This window comes from Doryrhamphus excisus, linkage group LG16 (genome assembly GCF_037039965.1).
Source record: "Doryrhamphus excisus strain RoL-2023G ecotype Guam linkage group LG16, RoL_Dexc_Guam_v1.1, whole genome shotgun sequence".
Classification (NCBI taxonomy): domain Eukaryota; kingdom Metazoa; phylum Chordata; class Actinopteri; order Syngnathiformes; family Syngnathidae; genus Doryrhamphus; species Doryrhamphus excisus.
The window spans coordinates 15,518,044-15,542,678 of NC_136372.1; the positions used below are offsets into that span (position 1 = coordinate 15,518,044).

General features: G+C 36.1%; 3 protein-coding genes across 7 annotated transcripts in view; 1 reads left to right on the plus strand and 2 right to left on the minus strand.

Moving 5' to 3' along the window:
• sez6l2 (seizure related 6 homolog (mouse)-like 2) overlaps positions 1-24,635 on the plus strand; it is a 67,851-nt gene that overhangs the window by 3,356 nt on the left and 39,860 nt on the right. For 2 of the 3 annotated variants that reach the window (XM_078797239.1, XM_078797241.1), the window contains exon 2: positions 894-1,151. The gene's annotated coding sequence lies outside the window, so the exon portion shown is untranslated. Of the gene's footprint in view, positions 1-886; positions 1,152-24,635 lie in introns of those variants that run through there. The other variant, XM_058048762.2, reaches the window with a different exon arrangement.
• On the minus strand, positions 474-22,930 carry LOC131103419 (uncharacterized). Of its 3 annotated transcripts, XM_078797238.1 has the most exons (12): positions 22,860-22,930; positions 22,480-22,787; positions 18,972-19,026; positions 17,171-17,470; positions 7,349-7,663; positions 6,980-7,273; positions 5,282-5,593; positions 4,933-5,217; positions 2,871-3,197; positions 1,212-1,529; positions 841-1,128; positions 480-767 (listed from the first exon to the last, which is right to left on the minus strand). In XM_078797238.1, exons 1-12 carry the CDS (start codon positions 22,900-22,902, stop codon positions 496-498), a joined length of 3,117 nt encoding a protein of 1,038 aa, XP_078653364.1. In that variant the 5' UTR covers positions 22,903-22,930; the 3' UTR covers positions 480-495. The 3 variants fall into 3 exon arrangements, with proteins under 3 accessions (XP_078653363.1, XP_078653364.1, XP_078653362.1); XM_078797237.1 differs by lacking the exons at positions 22,480-22,787; positions 22,860-22,930 and having other exon boundaries at positions 474-541; positions 619-767; positions 7,349-7,666; positions 18,972-19,071; XM_078797236.1 differs by lacking the exons at positions 22,480-22,787; positions 22,860-22,930 and having other exon boundaries at positions 7,349-7,666; positions 18,972-19,071.
• ighd (immunoglobulin heavy constant delta) lies at positions 12,034-15,737 on the minus strand. Its single transcript, XM_078797242.1, has 3 exons — positions 14,921-15,737; positions 12,638-12,955; positions 12,034-12,572 (listed from the first exon to the last, which is right to left on the minus strand). Exons 1-3 carry the CDS (start codon positions 15,354-15,356, stop codon positions 12,178-12,180), a joined length of 1,149 nt encoding a protein of 382 aa, XP_078653368.1. The 5' UTR covers positions 15,357-15,737; the 3' UTR covers positions 12,034-12,177.

Below are 24,635 nucleotides of genomic sequence, written 5' to 3' on the forward strand. Positions count from 1 at the left end.
TTAGGATGGCATCCGCATGCTGCGTCCACATCCCAGCAACAGCGTCACAGATTAGGGCCGGCTACCTTAAATTCCCAGCCAATCACACATCGACAAAGCCATGTTATACCAGAAGTAGCCAATAGTGGCCCTGGACGTGCTGAGTGTCATCCCTCCCTGATGGAAATTCCTTTAAACCCACGATGTACACAAAAACAGTATAGTGGGAGTCTGTACATACTTGTACATACATATATATATATTTGTGTATATTATGGAAGGAAGAGATGAGAAGAATCACTGTAGAATCAAGATAATGTTTCTCCACTTTAGTATGGTCAGTATTTCCTATTTTTGAATCTCAAGCTTAAACTGTATTATGAAGCTGTCAAGCAAGCGTGTCTACATTCTGAGCTTTGGCGTCCTCTTGTGGCTGATATGAGTAACTATTTTAGAGCCTTGTTATGGAAAAATGAAAGCAGCGATTTAGTATTGTAAAATAATTTTATTTATATGTTAAAAGTAGTTGACTAAAACATCCACACAGAAGCTGTTATTTCGTCTAAAGGAAGAAAAAAAAGCATGGGATGAAGTGAGGATAATCAAGTACAAAAATATAATAATATAAGAATATTTTACCTTAAGCAGGGTGGCCACGACGCCATAGATGGTGGAAAGGAGAAAAAGAATAAGGAATGTGACGGACATATACCAGCTTTCCACGTTGATGTCTTGATTAATCACCGCATGAGCGATTTCATCCAAGAAGTTACAATCCGGCAAAATCACTGTCAAATGATTTAAAGAAGAGTTACATTGTACTCCATTCACGTACAAGACAGTAATTAAAAAAAAAAGCACCTGGGTTGGTTAAATTCAAGGTGAGCGTGACTGTTGCATGTGTCACCCTGCAGGTGTGGACCGCCCCGGGTAACAAGCCGACTTGGGACAGACGAAGGCGGCTTCGGACGCTGAACTTCCCATCCGGGCCTCTGCTGGGCTGACTGGTGTTGAAGTCCGTCAGCTCGTCGGTGTCATCCAGAAACCAGGACACGTTCACAGACGCCGGGCTGAAGCCGAACACAAGACACACAAGTTCACCGGAACCCCGCAGCAAGATGGCCGACGGCTGGGTCGGAGTCACGGCGGCTGCGGGGGATGAAAGTTGTAATGTAAGTCCGTTCTCTGTTATGTAACACAAACACAAGGTCGTATTACAGACTCGCACTCACCGAACACATCTTGGATCGTGCTTGTGAACGGACTTGGTGATGATACATGTCTGACGGTGCAAGAAAAACGTGATCCCGGCGGGGCCTCCGTTTTGGACACGTTTATTCTGCTGCTTATTGAATACGTGCTGCTGCTGTATTTCCACGAAGGGCTGTTGGCGTAGGCAAGCGACGGCAGTCTTTGACCGTCTTTCTCCCAGTACACTATAATGTTATCGGGGAAATATCCAGAAACCAGGCAAGTCAGAGTGACCTCATCAGGCGTTGACAGCTCTGAGATGGTAGGCGGGACTATGAGCACTGTTGGTGGGTACCGGTCTGACAAGAGAAATACAAAAAAGTCAATGAAGGTGCCGCCGGGATGCTTGTTTTTAAAAAATTCATCACACTATACATCAGTGGAGTGCATATTTTTACCTATATCTTACTTGATTATGCATATCCATTCAGATTCAAAACCCTTTGAATCACAGGTTTTTGTTCTGATGCCACCATTTTTCAATATAGTAAAAGTATATTGTTTTGTTTTGAATTACAGCCTAGAATATGCCGTGATTAGTAGCAACACTCATTTTGTTATTGTACAATTATATGGTAACTTTGATATAGTACATGTGTGTGTATACTTATATACGTAGTATTTGTCTTGTTGCTTCCATGTTTTCAGATGAAAAAAATTACATAATAGTGTATTTGTCCCCCAGATGGTGCTACTTTTGCCCATTCAAAGCATGCAGTAAAATTTCCCGATTATTTTAAATATATATAATAATATATTAGCTCAACATAGTACATGCAAAGTATATTGTTTTGAATTACAGCCTAGAAAAAAAACTACATAAAATATTAATTATGTTCAATAAAGTGTAAAAAAGTATATATACAACCAGGGATTATATTGCATATAGTAATTATAATATAATATCTATATATTAGATATGCCACTGACTAAACTGCAAAAAAAGTAGTTTTTTTACTACCAGACATTTTTTGATTACTTTGCTTATTTTAAGTAACAGACCAGTGATTCCCAAAGTGTGGGCCGCGCCCCCTGGTGGGCAGTGGTGGTACTGTAGCTGGGCCATTAAAAATATGATTGATTTTTGCAAATATTATTTTAAAAATTATTTTTATTGTAAAATATTTATTGCACGATTATATTATATTATTATTATATAATATATACAATAATACATTATTATTATTATTATTATTATGTATACAGTATAATAATAATATATAATAATATATATAACATATACAATAATACAATAAAAATAATAACATTATTATCATTATTATTATATATAATTATGTATATGTATACAAGTATTTTTATTATTATTATGGTAATAATAATAACATTATTATCATTATTCTTATTATATATAATTATGTATATGTATACAAGTATTTTTTATTAATAATATTATTATTATGCCTTATGTGGCATAATTATAAACTGGAATGTTAAAAAATGAAAAAGGTCCGGCCATTATGTGCATGCATAGTTGCCTATTTTAGCTGTTTATATATCTTTAGAAAATCTAGAAAAGAGAAAGACGTGTGTTCATGTCTCACATAAGGATCGTGGATGATGGGCAAAATCCCCCCCCCAACCCCCCCAAAAGTACAGTTTTCCATGCAACAATACAATACCTCTGCTTTTGCTTATGTGGTCCTCATAGCCCCGGTTGGAACACTTGTGTTTTCCCTCACAAGACACTTGTCTATATGCATCCCAGTCCTTTGCCGACACATGAAGGAAGCTCCGTAAGGTCTCAGTACCATTGCCGTGACGGGTCGGGTGCTCCGTGTTGGAATTCTCCGAGTATTTCTTCCCATCTACTTTCCAGGAGATGACAAAATCACGAAGACGAGGGCCAACCAAAAGACAAGTGATGGTCACCTTGTCCCTCTGCTGGGTCTCTGATAGCGGGGGGCCGTGAACAAACACTCCAACTTGTTGGGATGATGATGGGGCTACTGTCAATAAAACATTGAATGTCGGATTAGAAACTAAAATCAACATCCTACTATTTCATCCTTTTTTTATTCCTAAGCCATTTGTGATGAATGAAAGTAGATACAATTTGCCATAATATTTTTTTTTATCATTTGTATTGTCATCTCTGACACTTCCTAACATCAACAATGCCTGTTGTCAATTTGTTTTATCCCACTTTTATTTTGCAATATTATATTTGTCCACCAGATGGTGCTACTTTTCCCATTCAAAGCATGCAGTAAAATGTCCTGATTATTTTAAATATATATAATAATATATTAGCTTGTGTTCAAAGCTTGCTGCTGTAATCATAAATGAATGTGTGTGGGGGTTAGATTAAAAAAATTGTTTTGTCTAAATATAATTTCCTTGAAAGGATTAAACGCCCCAAAATATAATTAATATTTGACATGTACAGGAAATGGAGAAAAATGCAAAGAAAAAATGCATGAATGCTGTCAACCACAGAAATTATTTATTCTTGATAAGTGGCCTTCGAATGGTCCGTATTAATGTTAATACCAATAAATAATAATAGTAACATGAATAAAATATTCATTCATTCATTTTCTACCGCTTTTCCTCACGAGGGTCGCGGGGGGGTGCTGGAGCCTATCCCAGCTGTCTTCGAGCGAGAGGTGGGGTACACCCCGGACTGGTCGCCAGCCAATCACAGGGCACATATAGACAAACAACCATTCACACTCACATTCATGTAACATTATTATCCATATCCAGATTATTTTAAATATATATAATAATATATTAGCTTGTGTTCAAAGCTTGCTGCTGTAATCATAAATGAATGTGTGTGGGGGTTAGATTAAAAAAATTGTTTTGTCTAAATATAATTTCCTTGAAAGGATTAAACGCCCCAAAATATAATTAATATTTGACATGTACAGGAAATGGAGAAAAATGCAAAGAAAAAATGCATGAATGCTGTCAACCACAGAAATTATTTATTCTTGATAAGTGGCCTTCGAATGGTCCGTATTAATGTTAATACCAATAAATAATAATAGTAACATGAATAAAATATTCATTCATTCATTTTCTACCGCTTTTCCTCACGAGGGTCGCGGGGGGGTGCTGGAGCCTATCCCAGCTGTCTTCGAGCGAGAGGTGGGGTACACCCCGGACTGGTCGCCAGCCAATCACAGGGCACATATAGACAAACAACCATTCACACTCACATTCATGTAACATTATTATCCATATCCAGATTATTTTAAATATATATAATAATATATTAGCTTGTGTTCAAAGCTTGCTGCTGTAATCATAAGTGAATGTGTGTGTGGGTTAGATTAAAAAAAATAGTTTTGTCTAAATATAATTGCCTGAAAGGATTAAACGCCGCAAAATATAATTAATTATTTGATATGTACAGGAAATGGAGAAAAATGCATGGATGCTGTCAACCATGTCATGGAAATGATTTATTCTTGAAAAGTGGCCTTTGAATGGTCTTTATCAATTTTAATACAAATAAATAATAATAACATGAATAAAATATTGATATTTCTATACTATAAAAAAATAATACATATAAAGAGACATATAATATATTTTTATTTAATTTTATTTTGACTCGGTTAACTTGACAAAATACCGTATATATTTAGAATTATTTTAAAGGCTATTTATAGGACCTTTTATGGGTTAATACAATATTGTTTATTCATTATGCTGACCTATATGATTATTTACCTGAGCAGATGCTGATGGTCTTGCTGACATTTTTATTGAACCAACTGTCAGACAATTGACAAGCGAAGACCATCCCACTTTGCCACTCCGCAGGGGGGACGTGTAGTTGACTGGTCACGGCCACGCGTCCATCGGCATCCATGCTGACGCTGGTAATCGACGGCGTTCTCGACCGAGACTCGCTGGACCATGTCAGTTGAGGGTTAAAACCCCATCCAGAGCACAGGAGCCTCTGAGGTGTTGATTCTTCAGCGGGAGCCAAAAAGACCTCCACCGATGGCTCCGCTGTTGAGAAATCGAACTGTAACAAAGTCGAACGTGTCAAATTTGAAAACAAGCAGCCTCTCACCAAAAATGCTGTTGATGGATTCGGACCGGTAACTGCTGGAGAATCCTTGGTTGACTTTACAGGTTAAACTGGTGTCGTTCTTCCTGTAGGACTTACGTAAACTGAAACGTGGACTGACGGAATGTGGGCCCGGGGCTTCGGGGAGATCAAAAAACTCTTTGTGAGAAATATCAACGCCATCGGCCTGAAAGGTGACGTAGAGGTCGATGGCGTCCAGTCGCGTGACATCACACACAAACACCGCGCTGTTTTTCTCCCGTAAATCTGCAAGAGATCGTCTCATCTCCACCACTGGAGCGTTGACTGCAGATCCTGGGTAGTCATAACAAGAAATTAGAGTAGTCAGTGTACAAATTGTACTGTGTAGCAGTATTCATTTACTGTCATTTATATGTATATATAATTGGTTCTCGTACCAACATAAGTAGGATACCTGGTGTTTAAATTTAATATATCTATAGATCATAGACATATGTTTATGACCTTCTAAATACATTTTTTTAACATTATTAGAGCTCTCTAGGCATGAAATAACACCCCTATAGTCACCTTTACACTTCTATTACCCAAGATAGTAGCCATAAAAAAACACAATAAGACATTCATTCATTCCTTTTCTACCGCTTATCCTCATGAGTGTCGCGGGGGGTGCTGGAGCCTATCCCAGCTGTCTTGGGACACCCTGGACTGGTGGCCAGCCAATCACAGAGCACATATAGACACATTTTATATGCTATAAATACAAAATTATTCCATTTATAAATAAGGACTCCTACTTTGCGTAAATTCACTTATCACGGTCGGGTGTGGAAAAACTTAACCGCGATAAACGAGGGATCAATGTACAGTTTTAGATTATAAGGTTTATAGTCATGTCAACGGATTCTTTTCATAAATCAACTTCCCCTTACCAAGTATGCTCAATTATTCATTAATTCATTTTCTACCGCTTCTCCTCTCAAGGGTCGCGGGGGGGTGCTGGAGCCTATCCCAGCTGTCTTTGGGGCGAGAGAAGCGGGGTACACCCTGGACTGGTGGCCAGCCAATCACAGGGCACATATAGACAAACAACCATTCACACTCACATTCATACCTATGGACAATTTGGAGTCGCCAATTAACCTAGCATGCATGTTGTTGAAATAATTTTACTTTATTTTAGTTTTATTGTGTGCGAGATTCATTGTTGTTGCACGTCCCCCCCGCCCCCAAGTGCACATTCATTCATTTTCTACTGCTTTTTCCTCACAAGGGTCCTGGGGGTGCTGTCTTTGGGCAAGAGGCGGGGTATATACCCTGGACTGGTGGCCAGCCAATCACAGGGCACATATAAACAAACAACCATTCACACTCACATTCATACCTATGGACAATTTGGAGTCGCTAATTAACCTAGCATGTTTTTGGAATGTGGGAGGAAACCGGAGTACCCGGAGAAAACCCACGCATGCACGGGGGAGAACATGCAAACTCCACACAGAGATGGCCGAGGGTGGAATTGAACCCTGGTCTCCTAGCTGTGAGGTCTGTGCGCTAACCACTTGTCCGCCGTGCAGCTGTATTTTAGTTCATTTATCAATATTTATTCTTTAAAGATACTTAATTTAGGCCAAAAAAATACATAATACATCATATATTTTGATAAATAATAGGCTGTATTGAAGATAATAATATAATAATAGGCATCGGTTGTCCTACCTGATACATGTACGGTCTCCTCAAGGTCCGGGAAGCAGCGATGCTCCGCTGTACATTTGAGAATCTTGATTCGTTTCCAGGCGTCGGGCGAGACTTTCAGATTGCTGATGACGTGAGACGCATTAGCGTACTGGCTGACTTGGTGGGTGGCCGCTTCGCCCTCCACCAGCCACGTAACGACGGCATCAAACGCCGTGCGCACCAAACAGGCGGCTTTGACCTCAGACGCCTCCAACATGACCGCTTTGAAGCTGGGGAGCTCCACATGAATGGATGGGGGGGCGCTTGCCTGTGCTGCGCCGGATGACACGTCCATTGTTAATATATATTGACATGATAGATACACAGTACAAAGTACACAGTACGTACTTTCACAAATACTGATCGACTTTGACTTTTCAAAGTTGTTGTGAGTGGCCTTGCAGGTGAAACTTGTGCCGCTCGTCCACTCTTTTACGTTCGGCTCCATCTCACTGGTTCGACCGAAGGTTTCGCCGTCTGCCGTCACACTTTGAAATCTCATTACGGTCTGACCGCCGTCGATGATTCGGTTTTCCTGTTGCCACTCCACGGTCAGCGTGTCCGGGAAGAAGCCACTTATGATGCATCGGAGTTTGACAGTGGAGGCTCCAAAGTTGCCCTCCCACAGTGGATACAGTGTCATATTCGGAGTCACAATTCTCTCTGCTGAAATAGAAAAAAAATCAAATATTCTGTATAATATTTAAAAAATATATTAGAAATTATATATAATATATACAGTATTAAATAAATATGTACAAAATACATTCATTCATTTTCTACCGCTTTTTCCTGAGTATGAAGAAAAGTATGAAAAAGATGGCTTGTCCAGGTAAAGGTGTCAACAAACGACTTCTCATCTTGTGAGTCAGAGCTTTTCTTCCTATCACTCACACACTGTAGGTGCGAGGAAGCCGGGGGTACCCGAATAACGCCCCTCAATCACCAATTAACCTAGCATGTTTTTTTTTTTTTGGAATGTGGGAGGAAACCGGAGTACCCGGAGAAAACCCACGCATGCACGGGGAGAACATGCAAACTCCACACAGAGATGGCCGAGGGTGGAATCGAACCCTGGTCCTCCAAGCTGTGGGGTCTGCTCGCTAACCACTCGCCCGCCGTGCCGCCCCTACAAAACACATAATAAATATAATTTCTCCAATTAAAACAAATTAGTCATACATACCTTCCGATTGCCATGCCGGTGTCTTTACTTTTGAGGTTGACGGCCATTTTTTTTAAAGCGTCTCATAGTATTTAACAGTCAGGTGGAAATAGTTCAGCCTGAGCGAGCATAAGCAGCAGGTGATAGCATTTATTAAAAAAGTACTGAAAAAACACAGAAGTGAAACACAAAGAGACGCAACGATGCATGACACAAGCCAGGTGGAGGAAAGGCTGCTGATGTATTTTGTAAGTACTTTACATACGTAAACGTACACAGCTTTTTTTTTTTAACACATTGAAATATTATACAAGATGATACAAGTCGATAAGAGAACAAATTTACAGGAAAAGCATCACTCACTGACCTCATTTTATGTTTTATTTCCAAAAGAAAGTAAATCAATGTCATTATTTACATAATACAGTGCAATATAAAAATACGTATACGGACAAAAACTGTTGTTTTATTTGACCTGAAAGAGAAGAAAAACATTGTCATATTAATGAAATACACTAACAATGCAGTAACTATCAGGCTTCTTTTAAATTCTCCTAAAATAGCAAAGTGACACCAAAACGCAAAGATTATCATTTGAGAACCATTAGAAATGATATTTTTCATTCCACATTTATCATTAATTTAACATGAACTCATGTGTTTTTGTTCAGTAATATTTATATTCGTCCACCAAACGGCAACACTTTTGTCCCATTCAAAGCATGCTGCAAAATTAACACATTTAGTCAGTAAATTAGTAATATATTATTTCGCATCATTAAGACCTTGAGGGATTTTTTTTGTAATTGTTATTATTTATTTGAAAAAAGAAAAAGAAATACATAAAGTTTGCTGCCAATCAGTGACTTATAACAAATTATTATTGTTATTATTATTATTATTATTATTATTATTATTATTGTTATTATTATTATTATTATTATTATTATTATTATTATTATTATTATTATTATTATTATTATCCAAAGTGTGGCCCATGGCTGATTTTTTATTGGGCTTCACCAAGTAGAAATAATTAAGAAAATTGACACAAAAAGCCATAAAAATTCAAAAAAAGAGCAGCCATTTTATAAAAATAAAGTAGAATGATTGTATGTTTATCATATTTAAGATAATATTCCTATTATTATACATATTATTATAAAATTGTGATTTATTTGACAGAGTAGGAAAAAATACATGAAAAGTCAATGTTGCTGCCAATCAGTGATGATTATTATTATTATTATTATTATTTAAAGTTTGGCTTGGGAGCATGCATGGCTGATTTTTTTCATTGGCCCTCAGTATGTACAATTTAACAAGAAAATTAACACAAAAAAGCTGTAATTTTATGAGTAAAATATAAATATTAAATATTATAATGTTGAATATAAAAATTCTAATATATATAGTATAAATTATTATATATAAATATAAATTATTATTTAGGATAGAAAAACTACATGAAAACCAATGTTGCCACCAATCAGTGACTCATAATAAATTATTCTTATTATTATTTTTAGTAGTAACCCAAGTTTGGCTTGGGAGCCATTTGTGGCCCATGCATGGCTGATTTTTTAATTGGCCCTCAAGAAAATTAACACAAAAAACTGTAATTTTATGAGAGTAAAATATAAATATTAAATATTATAATATTGAATATAAAATTCTAATATTATAAATTATTATTTAGGATAGAAAAACTACATGAAAACCAATGTCGCCGCCAATCAGTGACTCATAATAAATTATTCTTATTATTATCTTTAGTAGTAGTAGTAGTAGTAGTAGTAGTAGTAGTAGTAGTAGTACTACTACTAACCCAAGTTTGGCTTGGGAGCCATTTGTGGTCCTTGCATCGCAGATTTTTTTAATTGGCCCTCAAGAAAATTAACACAAAAAAGCTGTAATTTTATTAGAGTAAAGTATAAATATTACATATTATAATATTGAATACAAAAATTCAAATATTCTAAAATTATTATTTAGGGTAGAAAAACTACATGAAAAACAATGAAAAACAATCTTATTATTTTTAGTAGTAGTATTAGTAGTAGTAGTAGTAGTAACCCAAGTGTGGCTTGGGTGCCATTTGTGGCCCATGGCTGATTTTTTTAATCAAACAAGAAAATTAACATACAAAAAAAATGCAGAAATGTTAGTAGAAATACTACAATAAAGTCATAATAATAAGTCATAAGAGTTACAAAGTAAGTGATAAGAATATCCACTTACACTCTAGTTTTATGTTGTATATCGTCGTCACATTGCGTATAATATAAAGGCCTAGTTATGATGTTGGGAATGTCCATGAATGCATCTGGCGGAAGTTTTTTATTATTATTATTATTATTATTACCTTAAAAATAGTGGTTCCAATGCTGAAGAGCAGCGTGATGAGAAAGAGGAGGATGAAGGTGAGCGCCGTGTTTCCCATGTTATCTTGCTCTGCTTCCACGGCATCGTTCCACTGGTGGCTCGTCTCCACCAGGAAGTCTGGCGGACGTATAAGCAGTACTTCAATACATCATGTATTTCATTAGCAGTGCTATCACTTTAATGAGTGATATGTTTTATAGAGTCAGCATGTCTTTATGGAATATTGATTTTTTTTAGGAGTTCAAGTAGACCCTGAATTGCCTTTGAAAGACTCCGTTAATTCTGTGTCGGACTTTAGGACAAGACCCAGAAGACATGAAGAAAGACAAACCCCAATATGCTATCAACATGTGTCACATTAGTGACACTGCAAGTCACGTTAAATAAGCTAAAAAAAAACGAAGACAACGGAAAGACATACGTGTGCAGGAATCTAAATCATATTGGAATACTTGCATTTTGTGTAGTATGAAATTATGAAAGCGAGTTTCCGCCAATGAAAGGAAAAAAAAATACCCTAATTGTAAGTCAGAATTAAATAGAGATAACAAGTCTAAATTATGTGATTAAAAGTCTTATTTACTTATTTATGGGATAAGAAAGCCATGAGTTGAAATTACAAAATAAAAGGTCCTAATTGTGAAATAGGAAATTTGAAATTATATGATAAAAAGTCATATGTATGAAATAAAAAGCCAAAATGATAACTTTTTAATGGCATAATGAGGACTTTATATGTCATGATTTTGACTTTTTATCTCTTAACTATGACTTTTCCTGTCAGAATTTTGACTTTCTAATCTCACAAATGGAACTTTTTTTATCTTATTATTATGACTTTTATATCATAATTTTGCCGTTTTATTTGAAAATGTAGAGTTTTTATCTTCCTCGCAGAATTTAGACTTTTTCATGTCATACTTTGGACTTTTTATCTTATTATAATGACATTTTATCTCATAATTTTGTCGTTTTATCTGAAAATTTAGAGTTTTTATCTTCCTCGCAGAATTTAGACTTTTTCATGTCATACTTTGGAGTTTTTATCGTATTATTATGACATTTTATCTCAGAATTTTGTCGTTTTATCTGAAAATTGTATTTTTAATTTTTAATTTTTAATTTTTAATTTTTTATTTTTTATTTTTTATTTTTTATTTTTTATTTTTTATTTTTTATTTTTTATTTTTTATTTTTTATTTTTTATTTTTTATTTTTTATTTTTTATTTTTTATTTTTTATTTTTTATTTTTATTTTATTTATGTATTTTTTTATTTTTTTATTTATTTATTTTTTTTTTTATTTTTATTTTTATGACATCTTATCTTATAATGTTGCCTTTTCGGCTCATAATTATGACTTACTCTACAATGGGATTTTTTTTCTTTCAATGGCGAAAAAGAATACGTTTGCAAAAGTAATAATTTGTTTTAGATTGGAAAGTGGTTAAAAAAAAATCAAAATGTTTGATTACTATGATACCACAGTTGCAAAGTGTTTTTTTTTTTATTTGGATTTTAAATTTGCATTGAAAGACAACAAACAATATCATTTAACAAGCGGCAAACAACGAAAAAAGCGAAGAAGCGAAGACAGTGTGACGCATCACACACACACACACACAATCTACTGGGTCTTGCACATTTTAGGGACGTTCATGTTCAGGTTGGCCATGTCGGTGTTGTCAGTTCCTCTGTACGTAACGGACCTGTGTTGACACCCATGGGCCGTGTTGACCACCGATTGGTGGAAAACCACACAGCTGTACACCACACCGTTCTTTTGCCATTGCTCAAGGCTGAGGGTCAACTGCCCGTAGACGGAATACAAGCCGTGGTTTTCTACCGCTTTGGTGGTGCTGGCGGTGTACGTGGCGTTTACGGGGTCATCGTCCACAAGCCAAGACACCAGAATCTCATGAGGGTAGAAGTCTTTCACAAAGCAAGTCAGGGTAACCGTGTCTTTTGCACTATGTTCCATGGGGGCCAGCATAAAAACCGAAGGACGTTGAAGTGCTTTATCTGCAAGGTTGACAAAAACAACATAACCAAATAGTCGTAAATAATATTTACATTGAATTTCTTACCGATATTTCTTTCATAGGGTTTCTTTACTGGGGACACGGTCTTTGAATGCTGCACCACACAGTAGCGCTTTTTCCCCTTGCTCCATTCGTCATATGTGATGTCAAGCGGTGCGTTAATTGTGCCGCCATTGCCCGGTGGTGGGGCTATTAAGGTCCCGGCCATCTCGTTCCCGTCCTGGTCTTCCCACAAAACGCTCTGCACAGATGGTCTGTTGACTTTGACTTGACAGTTGACGGTTCCTTTTTTGTTGAGAAACATCTCCTCCATCGTGGGGCCGATGATGTTGATCTCCATATCTGCCTCAGGGCATCCTTCGCCTGTTGAATGCACAGGAAGAGGTTTTTTAGGCTGCGTTCACGGTCAACTATTTTAAAAAAAAGATACTTGGTGCCCGCTTTGGTGCAATTCGCTCAGCATCCACGCTGGTGTTTTTGTCATGAGACTAAAAGGCTGCCCGGTAAAAAAAATAAATAATAATAATAATAATTTATTACATGAATGACTTGAACATTTTAATGGTATTAACGTCTAACACTTTTACAGCTTTATTCCGACCTGAACGCATCAACAGCAGCGCAATTCCTACACCATATACTGTATGTACATACGTATACAATTCCTTATTCTCACGGTGCATTCACGGACACTCCTGAACTCCGAATACCACACTCGTGTATTGAACGTGTGGTGCAAAATAGACAACAAGACAAAGAAGAACGCTAAGTGGTTTAATGAGTCAATAGACTTATACATACTTCAGTCTTTGAACGCAACCCCTTATAATATAATTCAAATATTTTGCTACTGTTAAAAAAAGGTGTCCAAAGCGTGTCCCCGGGGGCCATTTGTGGCCCGTCGGGCATTCTAAAAAAATAAATTAAATTACAGTTTTAAAAAAAAAATAAAGAGCAGTAATTTGGTGGACCACATTCTAAAAAGTAAATAAATATTTTAATTAAAATTAATAAAAAATAATTATTATTTTACAAACATAAAGTCAAAATATTAAGACCAAAAAATTTCAAATGTTTAATCTTACAAAGAGTCGCAACTCCTTATAATGTAATTCAAATATTTTGCTACTGTTAAAGAGACTATTGCAGGGGTGTCCAAAGCGTGTCCCGGGGGCCATTTGTGGCCCTTGGGGCATTCTAAAAAACAAAATGAAATTACATATTAAAAAAACAAATAAAGAGCAGTAATTTGGTGGTACACGTTCTAAAAAACAATAATAATAATTTTACAAACATAAAATCAAAATATTAAGACCAAAAAATTTCCAATGTTTAATCTTACAAAAAGTCGCCACTCCTTATAATATAATTCAACTATTTTGCTACTGTTAGAGACTATTGCAGGGGTGTCCAAAGCGTGTCCCGGGGGCCATTTGTGGCCCGTGGGGCATTCTAAAATACAAAATGAAATTGCATTTTTTTAAAACAAATAAAGAGCAATAAATAAAGTAAATAAATAAAGTAAATAAATAAGTAAATAAATATTTTAATTAAAATTAATAAAAAATAATAATTATTATTATTTTTCAAAATATTAAGACCAAAAAAATTTAAATGTTTAATCTTACAAAAAGTCACAACCCCTTATAATATAATTCAAATATTTTGCTACTGGTAAAGAGACTATTGCAGGGGTGTCCAAAGCGTGCCTCTGGGTCAATTTGTGGCCCGTGGGGCATTTTAAAAAACAAAATGAAATTACATTTTTCAGTAATTTGGTGGTCCACATTCTTAAAAGTAAATAAATATTTGAATTAAAATTAATTTAAAAAATAATTATTATTATTTTACAAACATAAATTCAAAATATTAAGACCAAAAAATGTAAAATATTCAATCTTACAAAAAGTATAATAGTAGTTGTTAATGCATAAAAATATGACTTGTGAACGCAAGCCCAAATATTTTAGTAGTTGTTAAACTCCTTATAATATAATTCAAATAGTTTGCTACTGTTTTGCAGGGGTGTCCAAAGCGTGTCCGGGGGGCCATTTGTGGCACGTGGGGCATTTTAAAAAACTAAATGAAATAAAAATTTTCAGTAATTTGGTGGTCCACAAAATAAATATTTTAATTAAAATTAATAAAAAAAAAACATTATCATTTTACAAACATAAAGTCAAAATATTAAGACCAAAAAATTAAAAATATTTAATCTTACAAAAAGTAATATTTTAGTAGTTGTTAATACATAAAAATATGATGTGTGAACGCAACCCCAAATATTTTAGTAGTTGTTAATGCATAAAAAGTACACAAAGTACTCACTTGACAAATCGGCCGGGCACGTGTGGCTGACAGATGAGTTCATGTAAACATCTCCGTGTGCGTCTCGCCCCTTAAACTCGCACGTTAAAGTGACGCCAGGTGACCACTTGTGGGACTTGAGCGTGAGAAAGCTTGCCGCGCTGTAAAGCGTGCTTCCGTTTGCGACCTTCCTGGCCTCCGACGGAGTTTTGACCTGGTCGATTCCGCTGAAGACGTCCTCTTCGTTATACAACCATTTGAAGTCATAAACATTTGGGGAAAAATCTTTGGCAAAGCAGGCAAACGAGGCCTCGTCCTGACCGCCAGGGGAGGCCATCACTTTAAGAGTTGGCAACCTGTAAAAGGACTCTGAAACACAAACATATTGAAGTATGTGTCTGCGCAAGCCGAGGCTACCACACATATTATTATTAGTAGTATTTGCACACATAGACATGACAGTACACTGCAGGGACTACACGCTATACTGCAACGGTTACTCAACATCAAGCAAGCGAAGATTCAGCAAATATTACATGCAGTCAGATGCAAAAAGCGAGAAAATATTGCAATTTTTCCGGACAGATGAGGCAAAGTCAGCAGCTGCACAAGTAGGACTCAACCCAGACATTTCCACCTCACTGTTGTGTTCACCAGCACCGACCATTACGGAAATTTGTATGACTAATAATAATAATTTTACAAATATAAAGTCAAAATATTAAAACCAAAAATGTTTAATCTTACAAAAAAGTCGCAAGTCCTTATAATATAATTCAAATATTTTGCTACTGTTAAAGAGACTATTGCAGGGGTGTCCAAAGCGTGTCCTGGGGGCCATTTGTGGCACGTGGGGCATTTCATTCATTCCTTCATTTTCTACCGCTTTTCCTCATGAGGGTCGCAGGGTGTGGGTGCTGGAGCCTATCCCAGCTGTCTTTTGGGGTGAGAGGCGGGGTACACCCTGGACTGGTCGCCAGCCAATCACAGGGCACAAACAGGGACAAACAACCATTCACACTCACATTCATACAATTTAGACAATTTATTCAGACAGTTTAAGATAATTAACTTAGCATGTTTTTGGAATGTGGGAGGAAACCGGAGTACCCGGATAAAAACCACGCATGCACGGGGAGAACATGCAAACTCCACACAGAGATGGCCGAGGGTGGAATTGAACCCTGGTCTCCTAGCTGTGAGGTCTGCGCGCTAATCACTAGACCGCCGTGATGTGGGGCATTTTAAAAAACAAAATGAAATTACATTTTTCAGTAATTTGGTGGTCCACATTCTTAAAAGTAAATAAATATTTTAATTAAAATCAATTAAAAAAATTATGATTATTTTACAAACATAAAGTCAAAATATTAAGACCAAAAAACTATTTAATCTTACAAAAAGTAATATTTTAGTAGTTGTTAATGCATAAAAATATGACGTGTGAACGCAACCCCAAATATTTTAGTTGTTGTTAAACTCCTTATAATATAATTCAAATATTTGCTACTGTTTTGCAGGGGTGTCCAAAGTGTGTCCGGGAGGCCATTTGTGGCACGTGGGGCATTTTAAAAAACTAAATGAAATTACATTTTTCAGTAATTTGGTGGTCCACAAAATAAATATTTTAATTAAAATTAATTAAAAAATATATTATTTTACAAACATAAAGTCAAAATATTAAAACCAAAAAATAAAAAATATTTAATCTTACAAAAAGTAATATTTTAGTAGTTGTTAATGCATAAAAATATGACGTGTGAACGCAACCCCAAATATTTTAGTTGTTGTTAAACTCCTTATAATATAATTCAAATATTTGCTACTGTTTTGCAGGGGTGTCCAAAGTGTGTCCGGGAGGCCATTTGTGGCACGTGGGGCATTTTAAAAAACTAAATGAAATTACATTTTTTAGTAATTTGGTGGTCCACAAAATAAATATTTTAATTAAAATTAATTTTAAAAATTATTATTATTTTACAAACATAAAGTCAAAATATTAAGACCAAAAAATTAAAAATATTTAATCTTACAAAAAGGAATATTTTAGTAGTTGTTAATGCATAAAAATATGACATGTGAACGCAACCCCAAATATTTTAGTAGTTGTTAATGCATAAAAATATGACGTGTGAACGCAACCCCAAAAGAAACAAGTACACAAGTACTCGCTTGACAAATACGGAAATGTTGCGCAATAATCAAAATACGCAAAATTACTGTAGTTGTTATGCCATACTAAAGACTAGAGTATAAGCCATGCTGTCTTACCTTCTGTTTTGGTGATAACGGCGTCAATGTCTTGGCTGAAATGTTTGGCAACACATCGGAATTTGGCTTTGCTGTCCCAGTCGGCTCTTGTCACTCGGATCTGGCTGACTCCCGTATAAAGATTGTTCTTCTCCACCGGAGGATACTGAATAACGTCAGACCAGGCGGCCCCGTCTTTGCTCCACGTGAAGCTCAGCGGAAGGGGTTTGAAGCCGGTGGCCAGACAGCCGATAGTGACCGTGTCTGCTGCTCCGGAGCCACATTGCATCAGGGGAAAGACGGTGGGGGCGACTGAAGAGCCTGGGGAAAAGAAAAACAATCTCGATCCATGAAAACGGCAACGGGAAGACATACATGTGCAGTCGGAGGAAACGAAATCATATTAAAATCGGGGGGAAAGCACTGAAACGGGAAAAAAAAAAGAGATAAAAAGTCTAAATTATGAGATTAACTTTTTGGATTTTGACTTTTTAATCCCTTAACTATGACTTTTCCTTTCAGAATTTTGACTTTCTAATCTCACAAATGGAACTTTTTATCTTATTATGACTTTTATATCATAATTTTGTCGTTTTAATCTGAAAATTTAGAGTTTTTATCTTCCTCGCAGAATTTTGACTTTTTCATGTCATACTTTGGAGTTTTTATCTTATTATGACTTTTATCTCATAATTTTGTCGTTTTAATCTGAAAATTTAGAGTTTTTATCTTCCTCGCAGAATTTTGACTTTTTCATGTCATACTTTGGAGTTTTTATCTTATTATTATGACATTTTATCTCATAATTTTGTCGTTTTATCTGAAAATTTAGAGTTTTTATCTTCCTCGCAGAATTTAGACTTTTTCATGTCATAATTTTGAGTTTTTATCATATTATTATGACATTTTTTCTCATAATTTTGTTGTTTTATCTGAAAATTTAGAGTTTTTATTTTCCTCGCAGAATTTAGACTTTTTCATGTCATAATTTGGAGTTTTTATCGTATTATTATGACATTTTATCTCATAATTTTGTCGTTTTATCTGAAAATTTAGAGTTTTTATTTTCCTCGCAGAATTTTGACTTTTTCATGTCATACTTTGGAGTTTTTATCTTATTATTATGACATTTTATCTCATAATTTTGTCGTTTTATCTGAAAATTTAGAGTTTTTATCTTCCTCGCAGAATTTAGACTTTATAATGTCATAATTTTGAGTTTTTATCATATTATTATGACATTTTTTCTCATAATTTTGTTGTTTTATCTGAAAATTTAGAGTTTTTATTTTCCTCGCAGAATTTAGACTTTTTCATGTCATAATTTGGAGTTTTTATCGTATTATTATGACATTTTATCTCATAATTTTGTCGTTTTATCTGAAAATTTAGAGTTTTTATCTTCCTCGCAGAATTTTGACTTTTTCATGTCATACTTTGGAGTTTTTATCTTATTATTATGACATTTTATCTCATAATTTTGTCGTTTTATCTGAAAATTTAGAGTTTTTATCTTCCTCGCAGAATTTAGACTTTATAATGTCATAATTTTGAGTTTTTATCGTATTATTATGACATTTTATCTCATAATTTTGTCGTTTTATCTGAAAATTTAGAGTTTTTATCTTCCTCGCAGAATTTAGACTTTTTCATTTCATACTTTGGAGTTTTTATCTCATAATTAGGACTTTCTTATTTCACAGTTATGACATCTTATTTTATAATGTCGCCTTTTATCTCATAATTATGATGTACTCTACTAATAGGATTTTTTGTCTGACCACTTGACAGACCCCCAAATGACAAGAGCTACAGTACTTACCAGATGTGACTGTCACTTGGGTTCCTTGTCCCCAGTAGTCGAAAGCATCACCATGACGGAAAGTAAAGGTATTCTAATACAGAAACTTTAAAAAAAAAAGTACCAGTATTACTTACCAGATGTGACTGTCACTTGGGTCCCAGTTCCCCAGTAGTCAAAGTATCTGTAGTAGTAGTCACAGTGATGGAATACTATCAGTTTCTAATGAAAATACTATTTACATGTAAAAATAAATGAACACAGCTGTTCCTCAAGTCGCCTCCCTTGGGGTTTCTATTTTTTCCGGTGTGCTCCGTCTTGATTGTGTTTATGTGTGCATAACTGGGGCGGCACGGTGGTTGAGTGGTTAGCGGACAGACCTCACAGCTAGGAGGACTAGGGTTCGATTCCATCCTCAGCCATCTCTCTTTGTGGAGTTTGCACGTTCTCCCCGTGCATGCGTGGGTTTTTCTCGGTCATGTAAAGGTGTCGGTGATGTTACGATATTTGGTCATAGGAGTGTAAAGGTGACTATAGGGATGCTATTTTATGTCTAGAGGGCTCTAATGTTAAAAAGTCTATTTGGATGGTCATAAATGTTAGCTTGCAGGCCTCACAGCTAGTGCATGCGTGGGTTTTCTCCGGGTACTCCGGTTTCTTCCCACATTCCAAAAACATGTTAGCGTGCTGGCCTCACAGCTAGGAGACCCGAGTTCAATTCCATAAGAATTGCATAAGATGCATTCAAAGACATTTCTACACTGACCAGTAGGTGTCGGTAATGTTACTGTATTTGGTCATAAGAGTGTAAAGCTGACTATAGGGATGCTATTTCATGTCTAGAGGGCTCTAATGTTAAAAAGTCTATTTGGATGGTCATAAATGTTAGCGTGCTCGCCTCACAGCTAGGAGGCCCGAGTTCAATTCCATAAGAATTGCATAAGATGCATTCAAAGACATTTCTACACTGACCAGTAGGTGTCGGTAATGTTACTGTATTTGGTCATAAGAGTGTAAAGCTGACTATAGGGATGCTATTTCATGTCTAGAGGGCTCTAATGTTAAAAAGTCTATTTGGATGGTCATAAATGTTAGCGTGCTGGCCTCACAGCTAGGAGACCCGAGTTCAATTCCATAAGAATTGCATAAGATGCATTCAAAGACATTTCTACACTGACCAGTAGGTGTCGGTAATGTTACTATATTTGGTCATAGGAGTGTAAAGGTGACTATAGGGATGCTATTTCATGTTTAGAGGGCTCTAATGTTAAAAAGTCTATTTGGAAGGTCATAAACGTTAACATGCAGGCCTCTAGGAGACTAGCAGACCCGAGTTCAATCCCACCCTCGGCCATCTCTGTGTGGAGTTTGCACGTTCTCCCCGTGCATGCGTGGGTTTTTCTCGGTCATGTAAAGGTGTCGGTAATGTTACTATATTTGGTCATAGGAGTGTAAAGGTGACTATAGGGATGCTATTTCATGTCTAGAGGGCTCTAATGTTAAAAAGTCCATTTGGATGGTCATAAATGTTAGCGTGCTGGCCTCACAGCTAGGAGACCCTAGTTCAATTCCATAAGAATTGTACGTATAAGATGCATTCAAAGACATTTCTACACTGACCAGTAGGTGTCGGTAATGTTACTATATTTGGTCATAAGAGTGTAAAGGTGACTATAGGGATGCTATTTCATGTCTAGAGGACTCTAATGTTAAAAAGTCTATTTGGATGGTCATAAACGTTAACGTGCAGGCCTCTAGGAGACTAGGAGACCCGAGTTCAATCCCACCCTCGGCCATCTCTGTGTGGAGTTTGCATGTTCTCCCCGTGCATGCGTGGGTTTTCTCGGTCATGTAAAGGTGTCGGTAATGTTACTATATTTGGTCATAGGAGTGTAAAGGTGACTATAGGGATGCTATTTCATGTCTAGAGGGCTCTAATGTTAAAAAGTCCATTTGGATGGTCATAAATGTTAGCGTGCTGGCCTCACAGCTAGGAGACCCTAGTTCAATTCCATAAGAATTGTACGTATAAGATGCATTCAAAGACATTTCTACACTGACAAGTAGGTGTCGGTAATGTTACTATATTTGGTCATAAGAGTGTAAAGGTGACTATAGGGATGCTATTTCATGTCTAGAGGACTCTAATGTTAAAAAGTCTATTTGGAAGGTGATAAACGTTAACGTGCAGGCCTCTAGGAGACTAGGAGACCCAAGTTCAATCCCACCCTCGGCCAGCTCTCTGTGTGGAGTTTGCACGTTCTCCCTGTGCTTGCGCGGGTTTTCTCCGAGTACTCCGGTTTCCTCCCACATTCCGAAAACATGCTAGGTTAATTGGCGACTCCAAATTGTCCATAGGTATGAATGTGAGTGTGAATGGTTGTTTGTCTATATGTGCCCTGTGCCCTGTCCTCCTACTGAGCAGCTGCTGGTTGCTTCCTGTGTTTTCAAAATATTAACCAGACAGGATGTTGACAACCACACGTCCACAACGTATGAGACAATTTTAGCACTATTTGGAGCTCGGAATTTGCATCAGACGGCGTGCACAGCATTTGAATGATGACAGGTTTTTGCTATGGCGTGTAACACTGTGCCACCCCAGCTCATAGTAAATATACACGATGACACACGCCCATTCAAAAACCTCCCCGGTCTAGCATGTAGCAAAGGACTCAGAAACAAAGGTATGAAATGTTTATTCAATATTTACATAATATGCAAAATAAATTCATACAACAATTATGATGTATAATGTGTATTTTAAAATGTCATATTGTTAGTGTTTTTGTCAAGGTCTTTGCCCCGCTTTTAGCCTTATTTTATCTTTGAATGAATGTATGGATGTTGTATTTTAATGCATCCTTTACTCAACTCTATTTTTTAAGGTTGTTATCATTATTGTTGTTATTATTATTATCTAAAGTTTGGCTTGGGAGCCATTTGTGGCCCATGCATATATATATATATATATAATATATAGCCAGGCTGGCTATAGCAGGCTATATATATATGTAAATATATATATTAATTTTGCTATAACTAATAGACCAATATATATCTATATATTATATATATATATATATATTAATAAATGAATATAAATATAATATAATCTCGGGCGAGAGGCGGGGAACACACTGGACTGGTATAATTATAATATATAATATAATATATAAATTAATATATATAAAATTAATATTTCAATGATTAATTTTTGTATGAATGTAAAACTATAACTTTTATGTTCATGTTTTTGGCTTTTTGTCATGGATTTGCATGATTTCTTTTGGGAAAAATGGATTCGGTTGGCGTACATTTCAGTTAGAGTCGGAACGGAATGAATGACGCTAACCAAGGTTCCACTTATATTTTAAAGCCATAACCCTGTGTCGGTAAATTACAATACTTCTTGCTGATATTGGCATTCAAGTATTAATCATGGAATATTTTTGTTACGCTGTATGCTTCATGCGACACAAGTGTTGAGACACTTTTTGTTTTTGTTGCAGTGTGCTGATGCTTTGTGTTGTTGTGGGTCTCTGGCACAGTAATACACTGCCGTGTCTTCAGGCTGCATATTTTGCCCTTTTAGAGTCACTGTGTTGCTGGAGCGCTTCACATCAATACTGAACTTGTTCCTCAGTGAGTCCTTGTAGTTAGAGCTGTAGCCACGAGCTGCGCTCCCGATCCACTCCAATCCTTTCCCAGCAGGCAGCCTGACCCACGCTGTGTAGTACCTGCCCACATCATAAGACACCTGACAGTCGATGCTCAGACTCTGACCAGCTTGCAGAAGCACAGACGGCGTCTGGGTCAGTTGTTCACACTTAACACCTGCAGAAAGAGAAAGATATGAAATATTAAATGTGATGGATCTTAGGTCACACGTTCCTCAGTGACACTCACAGGAACCTGCAGCCAGCAACAGCAGCAGAACTAGACGGAACATGGTTGGGACTGAAGTTGTTCCGATGGGTTGGAACGTCTCATCCCGGGAGGACATGACGGCAAATTTTTATAGCACACGGGTGGGTGGTTGACTTTGCATAGAGGCACTACAGGTGTTCTACAAGATGGTGCTCACGTGACTCATAGCGTTTCCTCTTAACTGTTTACTTTAACACCTTTGGCTATAAATAAAATATATTACGTATACTTGGTTGTGAGTCATCAACCACATCATATGTATCGCTGTCCTATTTTTTTTTTGCGAGATTCTAATACATTTAATATTCCCACAGGAGTAAAAACTATGTTGATTTGCATACACAAATGTATGCACTCTGTCTTACATAGGGTGTCACTCAAGCATGTCAGCACTGACATTTAATAGCTACTTTTTTCATTATTATTATTATTTCAAGCTCTCAAAGAGCATTTGTTTTCACTAAAATTAATGTGCATTCAAAATATAATATTATATTATATCATGTATATTAATAATTGTTATACATGTTTTATAATATGTACATTTATTGATTCATTTTCTTATCCTCACGAGGGTCGCAGAGGCTGCTGGAGCCTATCCCAGCTGTCTTCGGGCGAGAGGCGGGGTACACCCTGGACTGGTGGCCAGCCAATCACAGGGCACATATAGACAAACAACCATTCACACTCACATTCATACCTATGGACAATTTGGAGTCGCCAATTAACCTAGCATGCATGTTGTTGGAGTAATTTTACTTTATTTTAGTTTTATTGTGTGTGAGATTCATTGTTGTTGGACTTCCACCCCAAGTGCACATTCATTCATTTTCTACCGCTTATCCTCACCAGGGTCATGAGTATGCTGGAGCCTATCCCAGCTGTCTTTGGGCGAGAGGCGGGGTACACCCTGGACTGGTGGCCAGCCAATCACAGGGCACATATAGACAAACAACCATTCACACTCACATTCATACCTATGGACAATTTGGAGTCGCTAATTAACCTAGCATGTTTTTGGAATGTGGGAGGAAGCCGGAGTACCCGGAGAAAACCCACGCATGCACGGGGAGAACATGCAAACTCCACTCAAAGATACCCGAGGGTAGAATTGAACCCTGGTCTCCTAGCTGTGAGGTCTGCGTGCTAACCACTCGACCGCCATGCATCCCACAACCAAACGTGAACAACATTAAAATGCACATCTGGACACCCTTTTGCATTTCCCTGAATTTGGAATTAAAATAGTCTTGTAACTATATGTTGCTTTAGCCATCCTGAGATCGAGAGCTCGGTGAAATTGCTTATGGGTAACTTAGCATGTTTTTGGGATGTGGGAGATGACCGAGGGTGGAACTGAACTATCAGTGCTAACCACTTGTCTGACGTGCCGCTAATAATAATAATTATTATAATTATTATAATTTGTATATTTTAATATTTGTATGTGTTAATAATTATTAATATTGATATGATTTTTATATTTTATATTTATAGTATAATGATTATAATTATATAATATAATAATAATAATGATAATGATAATGATAATAATAATAATAATAATAATAATAATAATAATGATAATGACAATAATAATAATACTAATAATAATAATTATTATTATTATTATTTTTTTTAATTATTATCATTATCATAATCATCATCATCATCATTATTATTATTATTATTATTATATTATATAATTATTATACTATAAATAAAAAATATAAAATGATAATGACAATAATAATA

Coding starts and splice junctions, on each gene's coding strand:
- ighd (XM_078797242.1), bottom strand. CDS start 15,356: ATGTCTATGTGTGCAAATACTACTAATAATAATATGTGTGGTAGCCTC. Junction 12,956..14,920: donor GTGCCCGGCCGATTTGTCAA/GTGAGTACTTTG, acceptor TGCATTCAACAG/GCGAAGGATGCCCTGAGGCA. Junction 12,573..12,637: donor ACCCTATGAAAGAAATATCG/GTAAGAAATTCA, acceptor TCAACCTTGCAG/ATAAAGCACTTCAACGTCCT.
- LOC131103419 (XM_078797238.1), bottom strand. CDS start 22,902: ATGTTCCGTCTAGTTCTGCTGCTGTTGCTGGCTGCAGGTTCCT. Junction 19,027..22,479: donor GTGCCAGAGACCCACAACAA/CACAAAGCATCA, acceptor TTTACTTTCCGT/CATGGTGATGCTTTCGACTA. Junction 7,274..7,348: donor GTCGATCAGTATTTGTGAAA/GTACGTACTGTG, acceptor CATCCGGCGCAG/CACAGGCAAGCGCCCCCCCA.